The following is a 19,758-nucleotide window of genomic DNA, read 5'->3' as shown; positions in this document are numbered from 1 at the left end:
TCAAATTGCCGGGAAACGTAAGGAAAATACATTTTAAAAAAACAAATTTATAATTTGCAGATATATTTCAATAAAATAAAACATTATCAACATTGTACTTTTTTACTGAAAAAGTACATTTTATTGTATTGCTTTACCATTGATAGAAACTAATCAATGTTAATGTTAACTAACTATACATAATTTTTCGGGAAACGTAAGCAAAATACATTTTCCTAAAAACAAATTTATTCTTTGCATAGATAATTTGAAATAAACTACATAAACATAGTACATTGTTTTTTGCTTTACGTCAATCGTAACCTAATGTAGGGCCTACAGTATTGTTGAATGGTTTGCATGGAAACTAAACACTTTAGATTTGTCAATATATTGTGTCTATTTGATTTTCAATCAATTTTAAAAATGAGATGCCTATTAAAACTTCATATTCGTTAAAAATAAGACACATAAGACCTTTTAATGTACTGAAATACAATCAAATACTGTAGCAACAAAAACAAGTCAACGTATGGTGTACATAAATGTATGAATTCGTCGAAGCCTAACCGCAGATCAAAGTCTGTTACGATACCATTATTGGAAATTATAAGGGCGTGTGGCGCAGTGTGTTGAACGTTCGACTACTGGTGGGTCGTGAAATCGAGGTTCGAATCCAACTCCCGCCGCATTGCTTGTATCATTAGGCAAGATACTTTACTTACGTTTGCCTCTCTCCACCCAGGTGTATAAACGGGAACCCGGTTAGATCAAGACACAACTTTGCGCTGATTACTAGTTTGTTTGATCAGGAAAAAATGACTGGGGTAATAATGTTCAGCGCTTAGAGGATCACAACATTAGGCGCTATATAAATCCAGGATATTATTATTACAGCTTGCCTTGATTCAACTCTTGCGGTTGTCAACGATCGCGATTACCGTCGATTAAAAACAATTATTGTATAATAGGAAGAGAAGTAAATAAATGCGAAGCATCTTCGTCTAATGTGTGCGGTATGTTTCAGCATCGGCAACCATTAGACACATCGTTCAACTAAAATTAGTTTTAATCCCAATAACTAATAATTATCTAACTGAATCAGTGTTCTTGTTCTCACAACAGTACCGAAAGTATGTACTAACTTTCTATACCATCGAGTAATCGTGTATTGAATGATCTTATATTATAATATATATTAAATATTGAATGTTTTATCCATATAGGTTGACTTAATGAAGGTCGCCCAAAATCACATTCTCTCTACTTTCCTGCTATTTTGTTGGTGTTTCTGTGATCCTGTCCGTGTCGCCATTTTTTCGTGTTTGGTTCGAGAATATGTTATTGAGTAGATTGATATCTTCAAATATACCTGGTGAGATGATAGTCGAAACCCTTAATTATTTATGATAAAACTCGTCGTATTAATTTTAATAATTGTTATTTTTATTGTTGTGGTCATTCCGATTTTGACCGGATGGTAGGCCTATTATATTGCATTTCTCTAGGGTGATATGGTAAAATATTGTAGTAGGCCTATTCATGCAGGTGCCAACTGTACTAACGTTTGTTCCATTATTTTTTTTAATTTTTTTTTCTCTCTTTCGTGGGGGTCACCCACATTTATTCATTCCTTTTACAAATATATATTATATAACATACATACATTTTTATAAAAATAAAGAACAATAAAATTCAATATAACAGCTAAAAAGGCACTATATCTATACATGTACATAAAATCGATGGAGTAAAAGTATGCTTTAAAAACGTACATTTTATGTTTATTGCAAGTTATAGTAAAAGTACGACTATTTATCATTTAAATTTACTTTATATTAAGAAATGTATTAAAAAGTAGGTGTTTCTTTTATTATATCTTAAATCAGTACTCACAATTTGTTTCTTTATTTCTTTTTACCTTATATTACATCCGTTACAAATATATACACACATACACACATTAATATACCTGTTTACATTTACGAATCAGTTTAATATAGTTATTATAAACACATTATATGCTACTTTTTATGTTTTGGCCTTGTATAACATTTGTTTCATTCCACTATTTCTCTTCCTTTAAAGTTCTTTTCTTACTATGTTGGCCCTTTACATTTACCAGTTTGTTTACTTATATGTTTGACAGTGTGTTTTTTACCCTAATACATTTATTTCTATCATGTATTAGTTTTAGTATAAGTCTAGGTGTTAGTTTTACACTACAGCTTGTACTAGTTTTATATTTTTCTTATTTTATGAATTCTATTACTGTAATTTCATTTTAACATCATTCCATTTTATAACTGCTTTATACTGATTACATGCGTATTCATTTTTTATAAGATTTTTTAATTCAAACTTAAACATATTCAAGATACTTTTTGATTCGTTACCCATCATGTTATCTAATAAACTAAGCCTTATGCGGGATTTTGTATATACAAAACGTAAAGATAGATGTTAGCTCATTTACAAGTTTATCTTTGGAACCAGTAACTATATCAAACCAATGTATTGGCGTTTCATTAGGAAAACATTCAACAATAAGATTATTGAATTTCCTCCAAACTGGCTTAATCACTTTACACTTAAGTAACATATGTTCTTCGTTTTCTATCACATTCTTACATCTATCGCAACTATTAGTTTTAGACAATTTCCAAATATGTAATCTTTTATTACAAACAAGTATGCGATGTAAAAGTTTAAAATTGAATTGCGCAACTTTTACCATATGTTTCATATCTTTGACTTTATTATTCCATATTTTGTTCCATACCATAGTCTTATTTAAAAACTCTGCTTTCCATTTTACTTGGGAGATTGGCACTGTCTTTAGTTCAAATATAAACTTATCATAAAAACCTGTTTTAACATTTGATTTGAATAATTCATTTTTAATATCAACATTAACTTGTTCTTTCTCTAATCTATGTCGTGCCAATACTTCCTTCCATAATTGTTGTTATGCAAAAAAAAATGCAACCTTTCCGTCCCCACATAATAATATAAAATTGTATTCCACAGTGCCGTACCACCTACCTATAATTTCTGTTACAACTCCTTTCTCGATATCATTTTTTGTTATCAAGACAATTTTACTTAATCGACGGAAGACGTTTGACGCAGCAACGGGACAGAGACGAAATTTGATGTTTCTCTTACTTGACGTCGCTTTACGTCACGTATAGGCCTACCTGTTCTCCTCACATGGAAACGACATTATCCAATTGGCGATAGGCACCTTTACCATTATACACATATCGTTTTTAACCCATATGAGTGCCGAATTTATATTTATGGTAAAATTATCATAGGCCTACCGATGCTTTGATTAATATGTTTTGAAGTTTTAATTAGTTTTTGTTGTGATTTTGAAGCAATTTTGGTAATATGATTGTAAACAATCACTAAGTTTAAGAGAGAAGAATTCACAAAATACGATATTGAATAAAAAATTCATTTGGCATAATTATTGATTGATATTGATTGATTGCTATTTTAAAACGTTTACATACGTCATTCACGCTGGTTGACAGCGACCAATCGGAGCACATTATTTTGTGAAAGCCCCAGATGTCAATCACAAAAGTACAAACATTTATCAAGATAATAGAGCGTGACGAAATCAAATTAGCTGGACATTTGGCCCAGATCATTTAATCATGGAGTAATATTACTCCATTGATTTAATTAAGTATTAAGAGAAAATCTTTGTTAATGGAATATAAACTGACCAGACTACAAAAATAGCAACCTAAGGCCGCTACCAAGCAATTGATTACCACCAAAATGTGATGAAGGAATAAGGTATGTTTATAAAGCTAGGCCTATATAAAATGTGTCTGTTTTGTGGGCCTAGACTAGAAAGGGACTTGAAAGGGACTTGAAAGCCAGGTGTTTGTGGTAAATAGCTATTCTGTGCAGGTACGTTTTTATTTTATGTTATATTATAGCTAATGATGATTTATAATGATTAATTACGTCACTCCTACTTAGTAGGGCACGGTATGTATGCAATTAAACTTTCATCACTTCCTTAACTGTTAACTTCGACGATACATTAATGGTACAACATTTGAACGCGCGCGTACACATTGTTATGTTGTCATGTGATAGGGCCTATATGCATCCATGTATTTCTCCATGAAAATGAAATGTAGCAACTTTTGACGTGTGAAACGACACATTTTCGTGTACAAATTAATATTAATAATAATAAAATTAATTTGATTAATTAAAACATGATTATAGTTTATTGATTGATACAACAAAGGATACTATACGACACATTAGCATCAAACCAGGATTGGTGAATTATCGAGGGATTGTTGGACAAACTTGATAGCAATTAAGAAAGGCCTGGGGGATGGTTGTAATATTATTGAAAGTCAACGATCATTTTTGTATACAAATATCATGCCTAATTTCATTATCGATGGATATCATTTGGATATCATTTTGACATAGATACAGTAGAACCCTTATTTAAGGAGAAACCTTCGGGACCAAACAAAGTGTTCACTTAAAAGGTGTCCATTGAATGGCCGTATCTTTAGTGGTAAAAACATTTTTGTTTCATGGGAAAGTGTCCTCCCAAGTACAGGTTTATTTAGTAGTTGAGGTGTTATTTACACGTTAAGAATATACGGCTGTTTCTATCAATTATAACGATGATAAGAATGAGGAGGAGGAGTAGGAGGATGATGCTGAGTAGGAGAGAGAGGTGATGGTGATAAAAATTTGGAGTTGGCGAGGATAATTATATAGAAGGATAGTGGTGATGATGTTGTTGAGAATTAGGATGGTGACGAGAATGTGAGAACGATGATACAGTAATGCTGGTTACTATTTACAATTAACTGTTGATGGTACAAGTTGCCACGTCGTTTCTGCCCATTCTTAAAGGACAACTGTACCGAGGACCATATTTTAAAAACGTATTAGGGGTATACATATGATTTCAGAACCATCGCGAAATCGAGGATATCGCCGCACGCGCTCGCCGTACAGCCGTCGCCGTAAATTGCTGTGACGTCACAGGTGCATCGCATAATCTACTTAATGAGTTTTCGCTGTTGTTACCATACAATAGATAGGTACCGTCACTTCAATTGCTTATTTAACCTTTTAAATTACTTAAATTTGCCAAAATGTTTTCCTGGTATTTTGAAGAAACACTTCAATATCCAGATAGACAAAACAAACAATAAAACAATTCAACTTTTATAATTTTTACGATTTATTTAAAAAGTGTGTTTACTAGAAATGTTCGCGCTTTGCGAGACTTGTCTATGGGACCCGAAGAGTAGCTAGTAGAAACATGACGTATGACGTTCTGGAATCATTCAACCATATCGGACTCAAAACTTTTTCTCTGCTAGCTAGCGATTTTTGGGCCGTGTGCGAGCTTCCTCCTCCTCTCGTGTGTGTGACGGTGGTGTGATCAACATTGTGTAGAGTAGTAGTAGAGAGAGGGAACTGAAAATGCCGGCGTGTGTTGTTTCAAATTGTTGGGAATACGAAAAAGCCCGATTAGATGGAATACCCTTTCATACTTTTCCAAATGATAAGGCGTTGGCCAGAAGATGGTTAACTGTTATTAGAAACGCTAATTTGAATCCCGGCTGTAAGCCGTCGACATACAGAACTTTGCGAGTTTGTGGAAAGCACTTCATGAAGTCAGATTACCTACCTGACCCAAAACACGATCTAGCTCCGCATCTTTACAAGCCAAAACACCGCCTGAAACCTGACGCAGTACCAAGTATATTTGCATTTAACAAACCTAGTAGTACAACTATGAGAAGTGCATTTAAAAAAAGACAGGAGGCTGGTAATCAAGAATCGGTAAGAACAATGATGAATTTACCACCAGAACAATAATATTAATAATTAGGCCTAATATATCAAAGTAAATTATAGGCCTAATAAGTTTTTTTTTTCTTTTTATGTTTAGGCTAAGCCTAAAAAAAAATTAACAATTGACTGGGCCTACTACTCTGTACATTATTAAAATATTACATTTATGATATAGGCCTAGGGATTTTAGGCTATGCCTAGCCTATAAATCCAAACAAGAAAAAATATAGCCTAGGCCTATGCTAGATAGTATTACTACTACTACTAGCTAGAGATAGGCCCTTTCTTAGTGCATTATTTTTTTTTAATGAAAAATGCTATAATGATGATTACTACTAACTAGGCCTACTAACTACTAGCCATCATTTGGTGATTGAGAACAACAACAATTAACACTAACTATAGTTTAAAAAAACAATTCTATTTTTTGTTACTGTGTAGAAATGGTATTAAAGAAAAATAAATATATTTAGTTTTTCACAGGCTCAGAATCATCGCATACATCACATGATGTCCAAGAAAAAAAATCAGTACATGGCAATGATGATGAGGTATGATTATTTATGGTTTATCTATCTTCACCAACTTGTGAATGCGTAGTGTATGTAATATCAAATTCTGTAAACTATATAATATTATAATTTTACAGGACTTAAATGTAAGCTTTTCATCATCACATGGAAATGAGTCGATGGGATGGATACCAGAAGAGGACAGTTCTTCTTCCTCTGAAGAAGAAATAGAAGTAGTAGATGATAATGTTACAGGAAAAGTGATAGTCAATGTTGATAGTGTGCTTGAAATGTTTAAGCGATGCCAAGAATGCGGTCAGAAGATAATATCAACAAATGTGTTATACAGGGGAGCAAAAATAATTGTACATTGGCAATGTACTGAATATCACTTTGGCAAATGGGAAAGCTGTCCAGATGTTCGTGGAATGGCAGAAATCAATTTACTTACAGCCTCTGCTATTTTGTACAGTGGAAACACATATCAAGCAATTAATAATTTTGCTAAAATTCTTGATATGCATTTTTTATCATCATCAAGTTTTTATCAAATTCAAAAATGTTATTTGTTGCCAGTCATAAATGAAGCATATAAGGAACAACAAGATGTGATGATTGCCGAACTCATTTTAAGAAGTTTGGATAATGAGACTATCTCAATTTTGGGGGACGCCCGGTCAGACTCGCCAGGGTATTCCGCAAAATATTCTACGTACTCTTTTATTGAAGAGAAAAGTGACAAAATTGTTGATGCTCGGCTGATACAAGTGACGGAATGTTCCAGCTCAGTAGCAATGGAAAAGGAAGGTTTCATCAGAAGTTTAGAGTTTTTGTTGGGTCATGGCATCAACATCAAAACAATCACAACTGACAGATCACCATCAATCAGAAAAGTTATGAAGGACGAATACTGGGAGATATCACATCAGCTTGATTGCTGGCATGTTTGTAAAGGTATGATTGATACAGTAAAATAATTCTCTAACAAACTAAAACCAAATTAAATCCTTCATTTTTTTTACTCTCATCAGTATATAAATAAGCACCATATACATATTGTACAAATGAGCATTATATGAGTTTGCTCTAATCTATCTCATCTCGCACAGTGTAATTTCAATTGACACTTCTTCTAGTCTACTAGTGTAGCACCAGCGAGTACAGTATATACTGTAATCATGTTTGTAAAGTTCATAAATTGTTTTACTAATACTATATTGTATATTTTATCAAATATTTCAGGCATTAAAAAGAAAGTCTTGGCAAGTGGTAAAAAGAAGGGAAATGAGCACCTATTATTGTGGACCAAGAGCATAACAAACCATTTGTGGTTCTGTTGTGCAACTTGTAAAGGTGATGTCCAGGTATGACCACTAGTGAATTTTTTTTTCAATCGACAGGGGTGAAGAGGAAAAGCAAAAGTAATGAAACTCTCATCTTGTGATGTGCTTAACAAGCCCTGTCAATATACTGTAAACAAAACAAAAATATATATTTATGTACATCATCATATTGATAATTGATATATAAAATACTCAAAATTAAAAAATCAGTTCTGCTTTATACTGTGTTTATTATTAATAAGTACTATATAATTAATACAGAAATAAAAATAAAGTTGTGTCCAATAAAAAATATTGCAGTACTATATAAACTGCTCTTATACTAGTATAAAAGAAAAAAGAGCACCATCATCATCATTCTCTAAATTGAGCTTTACACTATTTTTTTACTAATGTTTAGGTACTCAAAAACAGGTGGAAATCAATTTTAAATCACGTGGTAAATGTTCACAGATGGGAGGAAGATGGGATTGAGAATACCTGTGCACACAGTGCCCTAACAGAAGAAGAAGCAGAAAGCAAGATATGGCTAGAATATGATTCGCCAGCCTATGATGCTTTGAAAAAAATTGTACTGGATAAAAGATTAGATAATGATCTTGGTCAACTTGGAGAATTTAAGCATACTGGTGGGTGTGAAATGTTTTTTGTGTAGACAATAAGAATTAAACGTTAGTGTAAAACCCATTTTACTTACTCACTGCTCAATTCTTCAATTCAGGTACCTTAGAGTCCTATCATGCCTCGTACACCAAGTTTGCCCCAAAACGAATTCACTTTCATTATGGTTCTATGCAAGGCAGGACTCAGCTAGCAGTTATAGATCATAATGCTAATGTTGGCAGGAAACAGGCACAAACAATTGCAGGTAATACTTATAATGCATGTAATAAAATAACAAGACACTTTAAGTTAATATACAACATTTTATTATATTCTCTGTTCACCCATGTCTAAACTGTCTAGTCCAGCTACATAATAGGCCTATTAAAAATGATTTGTTTTTCTGAATTTAATTGTAGGTGATCTTCGATACAAAATGGTTTGCCCAAAACGGGGCGATGGATCATGGTCTGCCAAAAAAATTTATGAAGCTAAAAAATATGATTACGTTGTTGATCTGGTTGAGAAGACGCTACAGAGACGAATGGACCCAGGTATAAGGTACAAATATACAGAATCTGCAGTGCCTCTTCCAGAATTACCAAAAAACATCTCAAAGCAGGAACAACCTTCTAAAGATTTATTAATAAATGAATATTGTCAAAGAACCGAGCAAATTATGGATAATCAGTAGATGATTATGATGGTGATGATTTAAATACTGTTGTTATACAAAGTTTATTTTTCAGTTTAATCGAACAAATTATGCATCATCAGTAGCAGGCCAAGAAAAACCTTTGTATGTTCCATCAGGTGAAGGAAACTTTTCTCTAATTTTCTTGACCAAACAAGCTGGCAATACCATTCTGTTCTTGTAGCCTAGTTTTTCACCTTGTAGAATCCATTGTAGTACAACTCTGTAAGCTACAAGGCGGTATTGTCTGATAATTTAAAAAAATGAATGACTTTAGCTAAGTCTGTTAAAAATAAAAAGTGCCATGTTTTCTATATTTTGTTTTACTCACTGCTTGTTGATATCTAGTATTCTATATAGTAAATGGTTATTAGAGTGACTTTTGAAAACATGGTCATGCAAAACAGATTTAGTGGTCAAATGTATTTTTAAAAACAAAACATATTCTTGTGCTTATAGAGTAGTTCTCTTGAGTTTAACACAATGGAACTAGCGGCAAAATGAATGTATTATGTAGAAAGAATAAAAAAAATAAAGGAAGAAAGATATCTTGAATAAAAAACCAAAAGCCTTACTCATTATTTAGTTGGCCATGTAGGCCCCTTGGTTTCGGAAATTGTTTCCAGTTGTGTCGATGACTTCGAAAAAATGTTGTCAAAACACTTGTATTTAAGTGTGCTTCAAGATCACAATGAGATGTAATGCACCGTAATAATAAATCGTCATCTTTTTCCATTGGAGTTGTAGTAGGCCTCTCTCTCTCTAACAAAGACAATGTTTGTTGAACTTCATTGCAACATACACATTCGTCTTCCGTTGCCATTGGTGTACAAAAACCACATGTACACCAAAAACTGTCATTCAGTCTACTTACTAAAGCTGTTGGCAGGGGTGCAACTGCACTATTATTCTTCTCCTTTCTTCTGCGCTCTATCTCGGTTGGTGAGTATTGTGGTTCAAATAAATATGGTCTTGGAACAGAATAAAAAATATCGTCGTCACTTCCATACTCTTCTTCTTCTGTTTCATGCACTTCAGCCATGTTTTATCGTTATGTGTCTATGATGAAATTAAATGAGAGTATTAAATTGGGCTATATTAAATACCGATTTGATATGCACTGCCTAGTAGGCCCTGGGTCTACCTAGTAGTATTCAATCCATCTGCCTAACCCTTCCTCTAGCTGGGCACAATATGATTATGAGTGAGGATTTCGAGTAAAATATTATTAATATTATTATAATAAGTTCATGAATTTTTAGGCGTTCATAAACGGCGGCCATGCCCCACCCATGCCATGGCCAAAGGCCCAAAATAATCAGACCCACTCTAAGCTAGTAGTAGAGTACTACTAGGCCTAGGCTGGTACTAGGTAGGCATAGTACTATACTAGGCTCTTGCGCATATCAATTAGTAGCCTATTTATTATAGGCCTAGCCTAGTAGAATAGGCTTACCCAGACTCCTACTAGGACCTAGGCTAGGCATATATATAAAAGAAAACAGCGGCAGCAGAGCCAGAGGGGACCTAGGCCTAGGCCTAGGTTAGGCCTAGTTTTGTTTTCCAAAATTGAAATTACGAGACCCTGACACAAAAACAAACATAATCTAATTTTTTTTTTAAACTTACGTGATAAGCCCACGATCAATGCTAAAAAACTTGTCTGGAAAAATTACAACTATCTCACACACACAGTTTACCACATCACCACACGTCACATACACACCACCACCACACAGCAGCTAGCATGCAGCAGAGAAAAAGTTTTGAGTCCGATATGGTTGAATGATTCCAGAACGTCATACGTCATGTTTCTACTAGCTACTCTTCGGGTCCCATAGACAAGTCTCGCAAAGCGCGAACATTTCTAGTAAACACACTTTTTAAATAAATCGTAAAAAATATAAAAGTTGAATTGTTTTATTGTTTGTTTTGTCTATCTGGATATTGAAGTGTTTCTTCAAAATACCAGGAAAACATTTTGGCAAATTTAAGTAATTTAAAAGGTTAAATAAGCAATTGAAGTGACGGTACCTATCTATTGTATGGTAACAACAGCGAAAACTCATTAAGTAGATTATGCGATGCACCTGTGACGTCACAGCAATTTACGGCGACGGCTGTACGGCGAGCGCGTGCGGCGATATCCTCGATTTCGCGATGGTTCTGAAATCATATGTATACCCCTAATACGTTTTTAAAATATGGTCCTCGGTACAGTTGTCCTTTAAAAATTGATACAATTTCTGCAGTTCTTAACATTGATACAGATCCTGCAAATCTTAACATTGATACGGTTGCTATAATTCTTACAATTGATAGTTTACGGCATGCTGCAATTCTTAAAAACGATACGATTGCTGCAATTCTTTAAATTGATAATATTTCTGCAATTCTTAACATTGATACAGTGGCTGCAGTTTTTACATTGATACGGTTACTGCAATTCTTCAATTGATACAGTTGCTGCAATTCTTAAAATTGACAGTTCCTAAAAATCTTAAAATTGATACGGTTGCTACAATTCTAAAATTGATACGGCATGCTAAAATTGATATGATTTCTGCAATTCTTAACATTGATACAGTTACTGCAATTCTTAAAATTGATACGTTCCTGCAAATCTTAAAATTGTTACGGTTGCTACAATTCTTAAAATTGATACGGCATGCTGCAATTCTTAAAATTAATACGATTGCTGCAATTCTTAAAATTGATATGATTTCTGCAATTCTTAACATTGATACGATTGCTGCAATTCTCAAATTGATACGGTTGCCGCAATTCTTCAATTGATATGGTTGCTGAAATTCCTAATATTGATACGTTTGCGTGCATGTCTTAAAATGTATACAGTAACTGCAATTCTTAGAATTGATACGGGAACCGTGTCATATATTTGATGACGCATCATAACACGTCTTCTTTCATTCCTATTAATAATAAAGTTTCAACAGCCTTTGTTTATAATCATTATCAAATTACAGTTTTAATTGTTAGGTATGAAGCGTGTCATAATGATACAGCTTAAGTTATTACCCTTAGGGTAATTTCACACAAACGTAGACAACAGAATTAAACAAGTTTACTACGCGAAAATGATGATATTAAATTCACATTACATTTGTCTTATTTAAATTGATAGATTCAATAGGATTAAAGTACATTAAAAGTACGGTAACAGTCACATACTGGAGGTTAAATATATAAACCAGTTCGGTTAACTTATGCCATCCAGAGATGAGTAGTAGTAATTAGTCTTGTTTATTTTATTTCATTTATATGTAATTTTTACTTTCTATGGACCAGAGATTCCGAAATAAAAGATTGAATGAATTAATTAATAAACCAGTTCTGTTAACTAATATAACCCAGTTCGGTTACATTTATGAACCAGTTCGGTCAATATAATTGTAACTCCGAATGCATCGCCAGACGTGATATCGTACTAGAATGGTAGTATGAGAACTGGAAGTTCCAATGGACACTAGAAAATTGTGACGGTGTTAAATAAATATGGTTTTGTTACAGCCAATTTAATCGGTTTGTATTTAGCGCAGTAACGTATACTTCAAAAGTATAAACAGTGAATTATTAAACAATACTATATAACAGATTTACCAGCGCTGGCACAGTGCCTGTACGCTTCTAAAAGATTGTAAACATTTGTGTGCGTGTCGCCTCGGCTTTTTAATTCATTCATAATTAAGTATATAGTTTATAATACCAACTTTCATTGATATTTGTTGTCATATTTTAGTAAAAATTTAAATAAATCAAGAAAAAAATGTATGAATTCAAGTGAAAATAAATCCTTTGTATCGAAAGTAACGAAAATGCAGAGTTTATGAACTTTTTAAAAAGGTTTTTAAGTTAAGTTAAGTTAAGTTAAGTTAAGTTAAATTATGTTTTTAAGTTAAAACTTATGTATACTTTTATTTTCTATTAGTGGTTGTGGTGTTTTGGTTGTATTCTCAGATGATACATTAAATCAATTTCTAGTATTTTACGTTTTAAAGATGAGAAAATTAAACATTTATTTAGAAAATAGAGGTTTATCGAATTATAAATTATAAATCAATAATATTTTACTGACAATCATTCATAACTTTAATCAATAGTAGTAGATAACTTTAATCAATAGTAGTAGATAACTTTAATCAATAGTAGTAGATAACTTTAATCAATAGTAGTAGATAACTTTTCACAAAAGCACGTTGTGTATTTTAGATCTAGAATTGGAATTAACACAGAAGAAGAATATAGGCCCTATAAATTTTGTAATCATATTGAAGATTGATATTATTTTATTTGCTCATTATACGGTGATTTTATGCACCATTGTTCATGTATTTATACTTTCATCCAAATTAATTGAGGTTATGTTCTTAAATGTCATCCGATAATACAAGGATTATATCACATTAGTTAAATAATTAATGTAATGTCTAAAATGCTAAGCCGTCACCATGGTTATAATAAATTTTGGACAGGAATTTAAACTTTAAAGATATATTTTCCTCATGAAAATATTTAAAGATGTATTGTTCCCCAAAAACATGAACAATTAAGATTAATAAAATCAGACTTTAAATATACCATTTTGTAGTTTTAATAGAGATATTCACTTCTGAAAAAAAAAATTATTTCATTTATAAAAAGACAAAAGAAACGGATAATTTTAACCAAAACCCATTGTCTTACAGACAATTTAAGCATTTTGTTTTTGGTTTAAATTACATTTTTTTTTCAGGTAAATAATTTTGGATCCAGTTTTTGGTCAAAAAGTGAATAACTATTACGTGACATTAAAATGACATATTACATAAAAAATGTGAAACAAATTTGTGGTGGGACAAAATATCTTTAAATGCTCTTTTTTTGTATTTATTTTTAAGTCACACTTAAAGTGTCTTCTTATATACTGCATTATGAAAGTACTGTCAAAGAATACGATATGGAAACTCATATAAAACACAATATATAAAAAATATCATAAAAGCATTTTTTTTTATTTAGATCTAATTTAAAGCTTACATATTATGCAAAATATCTTTAGACATCAGTGTAAGTGCGTTATTGTAAATTACAATCCCTACTTAATATTCCCTCATAAAATAAATGTTGAGATTTATATCTTTGACAATGAACAAAAAATCAAATATGATAAATTGACATGCAAAATTTGATAGAGGATATAAAAATGCAATCACATTAACATATATTGTATTTATTGTTGCTAGTTCGAAGGTTATTTTTAAATTTGAAATTGTGAAATGACAACATCTTGCGGTGACTATTGCTGATTATTATTAAACTTGTTTAGTCAATCTTTTAGAATTTCAAATTAAGAATTTCATAAAAACAACACACGATCGATTACGATCATTATTAAGCCAAATATAACATTTCAATTGTTTAATGAATATAAAAATTAAAATGGTTTTAAATATTGATCTTTTAAGCTACGTTCATATTGAGATCGGATTTAATCTGGCGGCCGGAGAAAATTATTTTACGTTCTTCGGACACTGCGTTTACACACACGTAAGTTTCCATCCTTAAGATTGGTTCCCAGGACGCAACGCAATAACTTAGACATAACGCGTGGTTCCCACTAGCGACGCAACACAAGGACGTAACGCAACGCAAGCGATGGCTTATTCGCTTGTGATTGCTAAATGTCTATAACTTCGCTTGTCATTGATTAAAACGCTTGCGTTGCGTTTACGTCCTTGCGTTACGTTCTAGTGGGAACCAAGCTTAACAAAAGTGAGTTGACCAATTACAAGCGACAGTTCGAATAATCCATCGCTTGAGATTTGTCAAATCACTTGCGATGCCTCTCTAGTGGGAACCAAGCATTATAAATAAAAACTACATCCATTTTCACGATTTCTAAATCCAGGCTCTATGTGAACATAGTTTTAGAAGGTCAGTTACACATTGGTCGTTAATCTAGCCTACATATAATTTATATTCATTTTTTAAAATAATTTTAAAATTATTGCTAACAAGTAATACCTATTAACATTCTAATAATATTTTGCTTAAAAATCCTAAATGGAAGATAATTTGCAGATATAAACCAATTAACATTAAACGTTTTGGAAAGTTTTGTATTAAAACTTCTCTAGAAAACACTTAACATGACAGTATCGTTGTCATGAAATTCAAATTAATAATACTAATTCAGGTTTTATTGTGCGCCAGTATCCATAGAAAAAACACGTGTACAATAATATGTATGTTAGTCAGTCATTTCTAGGTCTAACCTTGGACGTAAACGCACCGAAACTAATTTGACCAATCACGACACGCTTGCTTGTCACCTCAATTGCGTTGCGCCTGCGTTGTTACGTTGCATCCAAGTTTGGTAACCAAGATTTAAAATAGAGCGGTCCATTATTTCGGGGCTTTGGCAAACCAGATATGTTATGATAAGGGATGGAATCTCTGTACACACGCCACTAAACTATCTTGAGTACAGATATACTTTCTACGTCATTACAATAATGCTATTGTCACCTGTTCGTTCAGTCAGTCATATTTTGGGGTTTGTCAGTCGGCGTTCCATACATATTATACCGTAATGTAAAAATAACGCGCAACCTGTAAAAACTTGATAGATGGTCTGCTACACGCACAGTATATTATTCTGTTAAGATTTGATGTAGTTTGTTTTTCATCTGTCTGGTGTGGAATATGTGTTTATTTCCAATCTATTTCCTTAAAATGTTTACATCGTGAGAACAATAAATGAAGGTCAAAACCGATCATTCTTTCGATAAGTTTTCTAAATTCAGCTCATTGTCGAATACCTTAAAATAAAAAAAGAAAAAGTGAACTTCTAAAAAATCAGATTCATGCAAAAATGGCAACACTTTCCAATTATATATAATTAAACATACATGGTTGATAGATAAAGCTGCAAAACAAATAGTGTGCGCACATACACACACGCGTATTGCATAAGCAGCGCGCGCATGTATACAAGCAGTCCAATTTTCATCAATATATGAACGTGCTTGTTAATATCTATTTCTTTTTTTGTAACTAACGAATCTTCTTTCATTAAAAATATATCTTTTCAAGAATATTTAGTTTGATTTATAATTTGTAACGTTACTTATTTAAAAACTACCGGATGTAAATTGTAAATTGTATAGGTATAAAATAGACATTTGTTTGTTTAAGCAGCTTCATCTAAAGGTGGAATAATTTGATTGGTCAATTTGCAAATATTGCTCACTTGTAAACTAAAATTTAGTCCAATATACCAATTCCACCGTGGTTTATCCAAGTACAACATAGCATATTAGTAGGTCTAATTAATTAGATATCATTCCCATTTGGTTTAGATAATTAATTTAAATGTCTTTGTAGGCGATATTACGATACATAGGCCTACATAATTCGTCAATGGAATACTTCAGATAATGTAGCCTCGGCCTGCAAATTTCTTTCTTCTGCTTGTTTAAAATTAATGAAACATAAGCTTTCTATAATTATCATCAACATCATATCAAGCAATCGGAAGGAGGAATCGGACGCGCACGTTCACATTTCATCATATCAAGCAATCGGAAGGAGGAATCGGACGCGCACGTTCACATTTCATCATATCAAGCAATCGGAAGGAGGAATCGGACGCGCACGTTCAAATTTCATCATATCAAGCAATCGGAAGGAGGAATCGGACGCGCACGTTCACATTTCATCATATCAAGCAATCGGAAGGAGGAATCGGACGCGCACGTTCAAATGTCTTTATACGCGCAGGTTCAAATTCCTTTTTACAATTTTTTGATTGATTGATTGATTGATTCTTTTATTTCTCACACAACATTCATAAAAATATATATAAAAAAAGAAAATAAAGTACATTAAAGTGTGAAAAACAGGATAATCACAAGCAAAAAAATTATATATTTTTACTCTCTCTTATATTTCTTATAGGTTGATTCCATAGCTTAGGTCGTCTATATGCTATACTTTGCTTACCCATATTAGTTGATTTTAATTTTATACAATAATTGTCTTTATTTCGAGTGTTATGTGTAGGCCTATGATAATTATCAAATAAACTGAATAAAAAATTAAAACACTTTGGAAGTTGTCCTTTTTGGTATTTAAACATACAATTTAAAACACTGTCTTTATACAAATCAAGTATATTAAATGTGCCCGTTTTCAAGAGCTGAGAAGAGGGATGATGAAAGTCTACCTTACAAATGATCTTAAGAGCTTTTTTCTGAAGCAAAAGATGGCGGTCCATATTTTCTTTGTTTCCTGCACCCCATAGGCCTACAATAATACCATAGTCAACACTGGTAAGTGTCTTGTATATGGTAAGTAACACTTCAGTAGATACTACATTTATACGCGCGCATTGAATTTATGTTTGATTTCGGTACTTACAGTAGTCCTACTTTATTTAAAATTTAGACACTTGATTTTCAAATTATTCTTTATTATATTAAAAGCAAACTAGCTTACCTTAAGTATAAATTCTTGAGAACTTTTAGATAGGTCATTCCACATGTTATCTAAAATACAATGAGTAGGTCTATCTGGATGTGATTGCACCGTTGAATCTGTAATATGTCGCTCACTCAACGACGGAAAACCTCCTGAATAAATAAAAGCGATAACCCCTTCACTTTACTAATAACGTTTTGCTACTGGTAAATTGGTTAAAACTTAGATGAATTAGTTGCATTCATGGATAAAATAGCAAGTATACACTTTAAAATATAACGACCCACATTTTCAGAATATCTTATGGTGATACAGATGTAACCTTCTTTCGGAATATCTATATTCTGCAGTTTTCAAACAATTTTATTTAAACATAAAATGAAGATTGTACGAAATTAATATAATTGAGTAAATGTTATAATTTAATCATCGTTATTAATTATAATATATGTAGCATAACGGTAACATTTTAGATGTCAATTTGTGTCGTTTTCAGACTCTATTCACGTCCAACTAATCAACTGAAACATCTGTCATTGGGCTCAGTGGTATAAAGGTTTCGAAATCTGACAATCTTTCAAATTTCGACTTAACTCAAAACAGTTACTGCAATAATCTTCTGAGTATCGAATATTGGTCGGTTGGTGAGCTTAGTGTGGCTTCACTAATTTTGAAATGAGTATAGTGTAAATCGTTTTTGACAAATTATGTTCAGTGTGTAAAGGTATATTCAAGAAGAATGTTTAAAAATGAAATACACAACTGCACCACAACAAACTAAATTAAATGAATTGAAAAAATTGTTAAAAAAAACTTGTAAATAAATTAAAACAAATCGAATAAGATCGTTTCGTCGTAACCCTTTAAAAATGGACGAAATAATCGGCCAGAATGTTTATAAAAGTATAAACAAAATAATGTGTTTAACTAATTAACAAATTTAACTAAAAAATGAACAAATTAAACGTATAAAATTAAGAAATTAAACTTATAAAATGAAAAAATTAAATTTATAAAATTAAAAGTGAAATGGAAATCACGCGGGTCGTTTCGTCATAGCCTTTTAATAAAAGGTTGACAAAACAATCTTTCATATCTTTCTTAGAACAAATAGAACCTGTTAAGATGAATCTTTTTCTGCTTAACTTATTACAAAATTTGACAAATCATCGGTCAGATTGTTCTTAAACTTTTAAAAGTGTGCAATGTAGCAAGAAAATATTTGCTTTTGTTTTTTAGAAATTAAGAAATTAAAAAAATTGACAGTCGCATATTTAACAACTTTTTTTTAACTATTAAAGCTGTTATATAAAGTAACAATTGTTAAAACACTTACTCTTTTTGTAGATGCAGTAATTATGTATGCAATTATTCCATCTGTTCATTTTAAACCTAGCTTTACACCTTTCGACGCAATTTGGTGTTACTGCGAGTATTGAAGTAAGTAAAAGAAGAACTACAAGAGCGGCGTGTATCGAGGTATACATACTGACTATCACCCAGCACGTATCCCGCAGCTAACCTTAATATTACATCCTTCAGGTTTTATATATAATAAATGACATATCTAATTTGCATATTCATTAAACTTAAAGAGTTCCACCTTTAATCACGTTATTATCCTGACATGTTGTATACGCCTTATACGTCTTGTATTATTACAAGTGTGAAACAAGAATTTTTGATAAATTTCCCTGAGGAGTCAATACAATAATACTTGTATACCTATTCTACCCGAATGTTTATACAATGTCATTAAAACATAATATTAAAGCTCAAAGTATCCTACGATCTTTGAATTTACCTTACATGTTTTTATTTTTAGACGTATTAGCGTGTACAATTTCCTGGGTGGGTGTTGCTTGTTATTTGATGTAAAAGGGCCGACCGTGCATTCACGTAGAAATAAACTAGTTAGGCCTAAATTGCATTTGATTAAGATTTAACAGGGTAGATCTTGGCAGAAATCACACTCAGTTATTCTCTTTCTTTCTGTCTTTCTTTCTTTCTTTCTGTGTCTATTTAATTTCATTTCATAGTAACATTTATTTCCTTCATAATATACAAAATAAATAATATAATACAAAATTCATGAAGAGAAGAAAGGTACGGTAGTTAAAACAATAAAAATTTTTTTCTCTCATCTTTAAAATGAATAAAACAATATTATGATAACCATTTGTAAGTTTAAAACTTAGCACAAACAAGTAAGTCTATATACTTTTTCAGGGTTTATCAAAAAAAAAATACCAACACAACTTATTTATTTGTTTGTTGTATG

At 31.9% G+C, this 19,758-nt stretch overlaps 2 protein-coding genes and 1 long non-coding RNA gene across 3 annotated transcripts; 1 reads left to right on the top strand and 2 right to left on the bottom strand.

The window, feature by feature from the left end:
* Positions 1-5,551: 5,551 nt before the first annotated feature.
* Positions 5,552-8,996, top strand: LOC140040059 (uncharacterized). Its single transcript, XM_072085716.1, has 7 exons — positions 5,552-5,832; positions 6,318-6,395; positions 6,494-7,310; positions 7,599-7,720; positions 8,100-8,328; positions 8,421-8,567; positions 8,722-8,996. Exons 1-7 carry the CDS (start codon positions 5,659-5,661, stop codon positions 8,994-8,996), a joined length of 1,842 nt encoding a protein of 613 aa, XP_071941817.1. The 5' UTR covers positions 5,552-5,658.
* On the bottom strand, positions 8,606-11,213 carry LOC140040060 (uncharacterized). The gene is made up of 3 exons (XM_072085717.1): positions 10,626-11,213; positions 9,572-10,055; positions 8,606-9,243 (listed from the first exon to the last, which is right to left on the bottom strand). The coding sequence occupies exons 2-3, from the start codon at positions 10,036-10,038 to the stop codon at positions 9,066-9,068; spliced, it is 645 nt and encodes a 214-aa protein (XP_071941818.1). The 5' UTR covers positions 10,039-10,055; positions 10,626-11,213; the 3' UTR covers positions 8,606-9,065.
* A 2,849-nt stretch (positions 11,214-14,062) lies between these two features.
* Positions 14,063-18,986, bottom strand: LOC140039501 (uncharacterized). The gene is made up of 3 exons (XR_011842520.1): positions 18,814-18,986; positions 17,496-17,629; positions 14,063-15,817 (listed from the first exon to the last, which is right to left on the bottom strand). It is a non-coding gene; the product is annotated as an uncharacterized lncRNA (long non-coding RNA).
* Between the last annotated feature and the right edge of the window lie 772 nt (positions 18,987-19,758).

Source organism: Antedon mediterranea, chromosome 2 (genome assembly GCF_964355755.1).
Source record: "Antedon mediterranea chromosome 2, ecAntMedi1.1, whole genome shotgun sequence".
NCBI lineage: Eukaryota > Metazoa > Echinodermata > Crinoidea > Comatulida > Antedonidae > Antedon > Antedon mediterranea.
This window is presented reverse-complemented; position numbering and strand designations above follow the sequence as displayed.

Excerpts from the sequence above, each read along its gene's own strand:
- LOC140040060 (XM_072085717.1), bottom strand. The coding sequence starts at position 10,038 with ATGGCTGAAGTGCATGAAACAGAAGAAGAAGAGTATGGAAGTGACGAC. Across the intron at positions 9,244-9,571 it reads CATGGCCAACTAAATAATGA|ACAATACCGCCTTGTAGCTT; the intron begins GTAAGGCTTTTG and ends TTAAATTATCAG.
- LOC140040059 (XM_072085716.1), top strand. The coding sequence starts at position 5,659 with ATGAAGTCAGATTACCTACCTGACCCAAAACACGATCTAGCTCCGCAT. Across the intron at positions 6,396-6,493 it reads TACATGGCAATGATGATGAG|GACTTAAATGTAAGCTTTTC; the intron begins GTATGATTATTT and ends ATAATTTTACAG. Across the intron at positions 7,721-8,099 it reads CTTGTAAAGGTGATGTCCAG|GTACTCAAAAACAGGTGGAA; the intron begins GTATGACCACTA and ends ACTAATGTTTAG.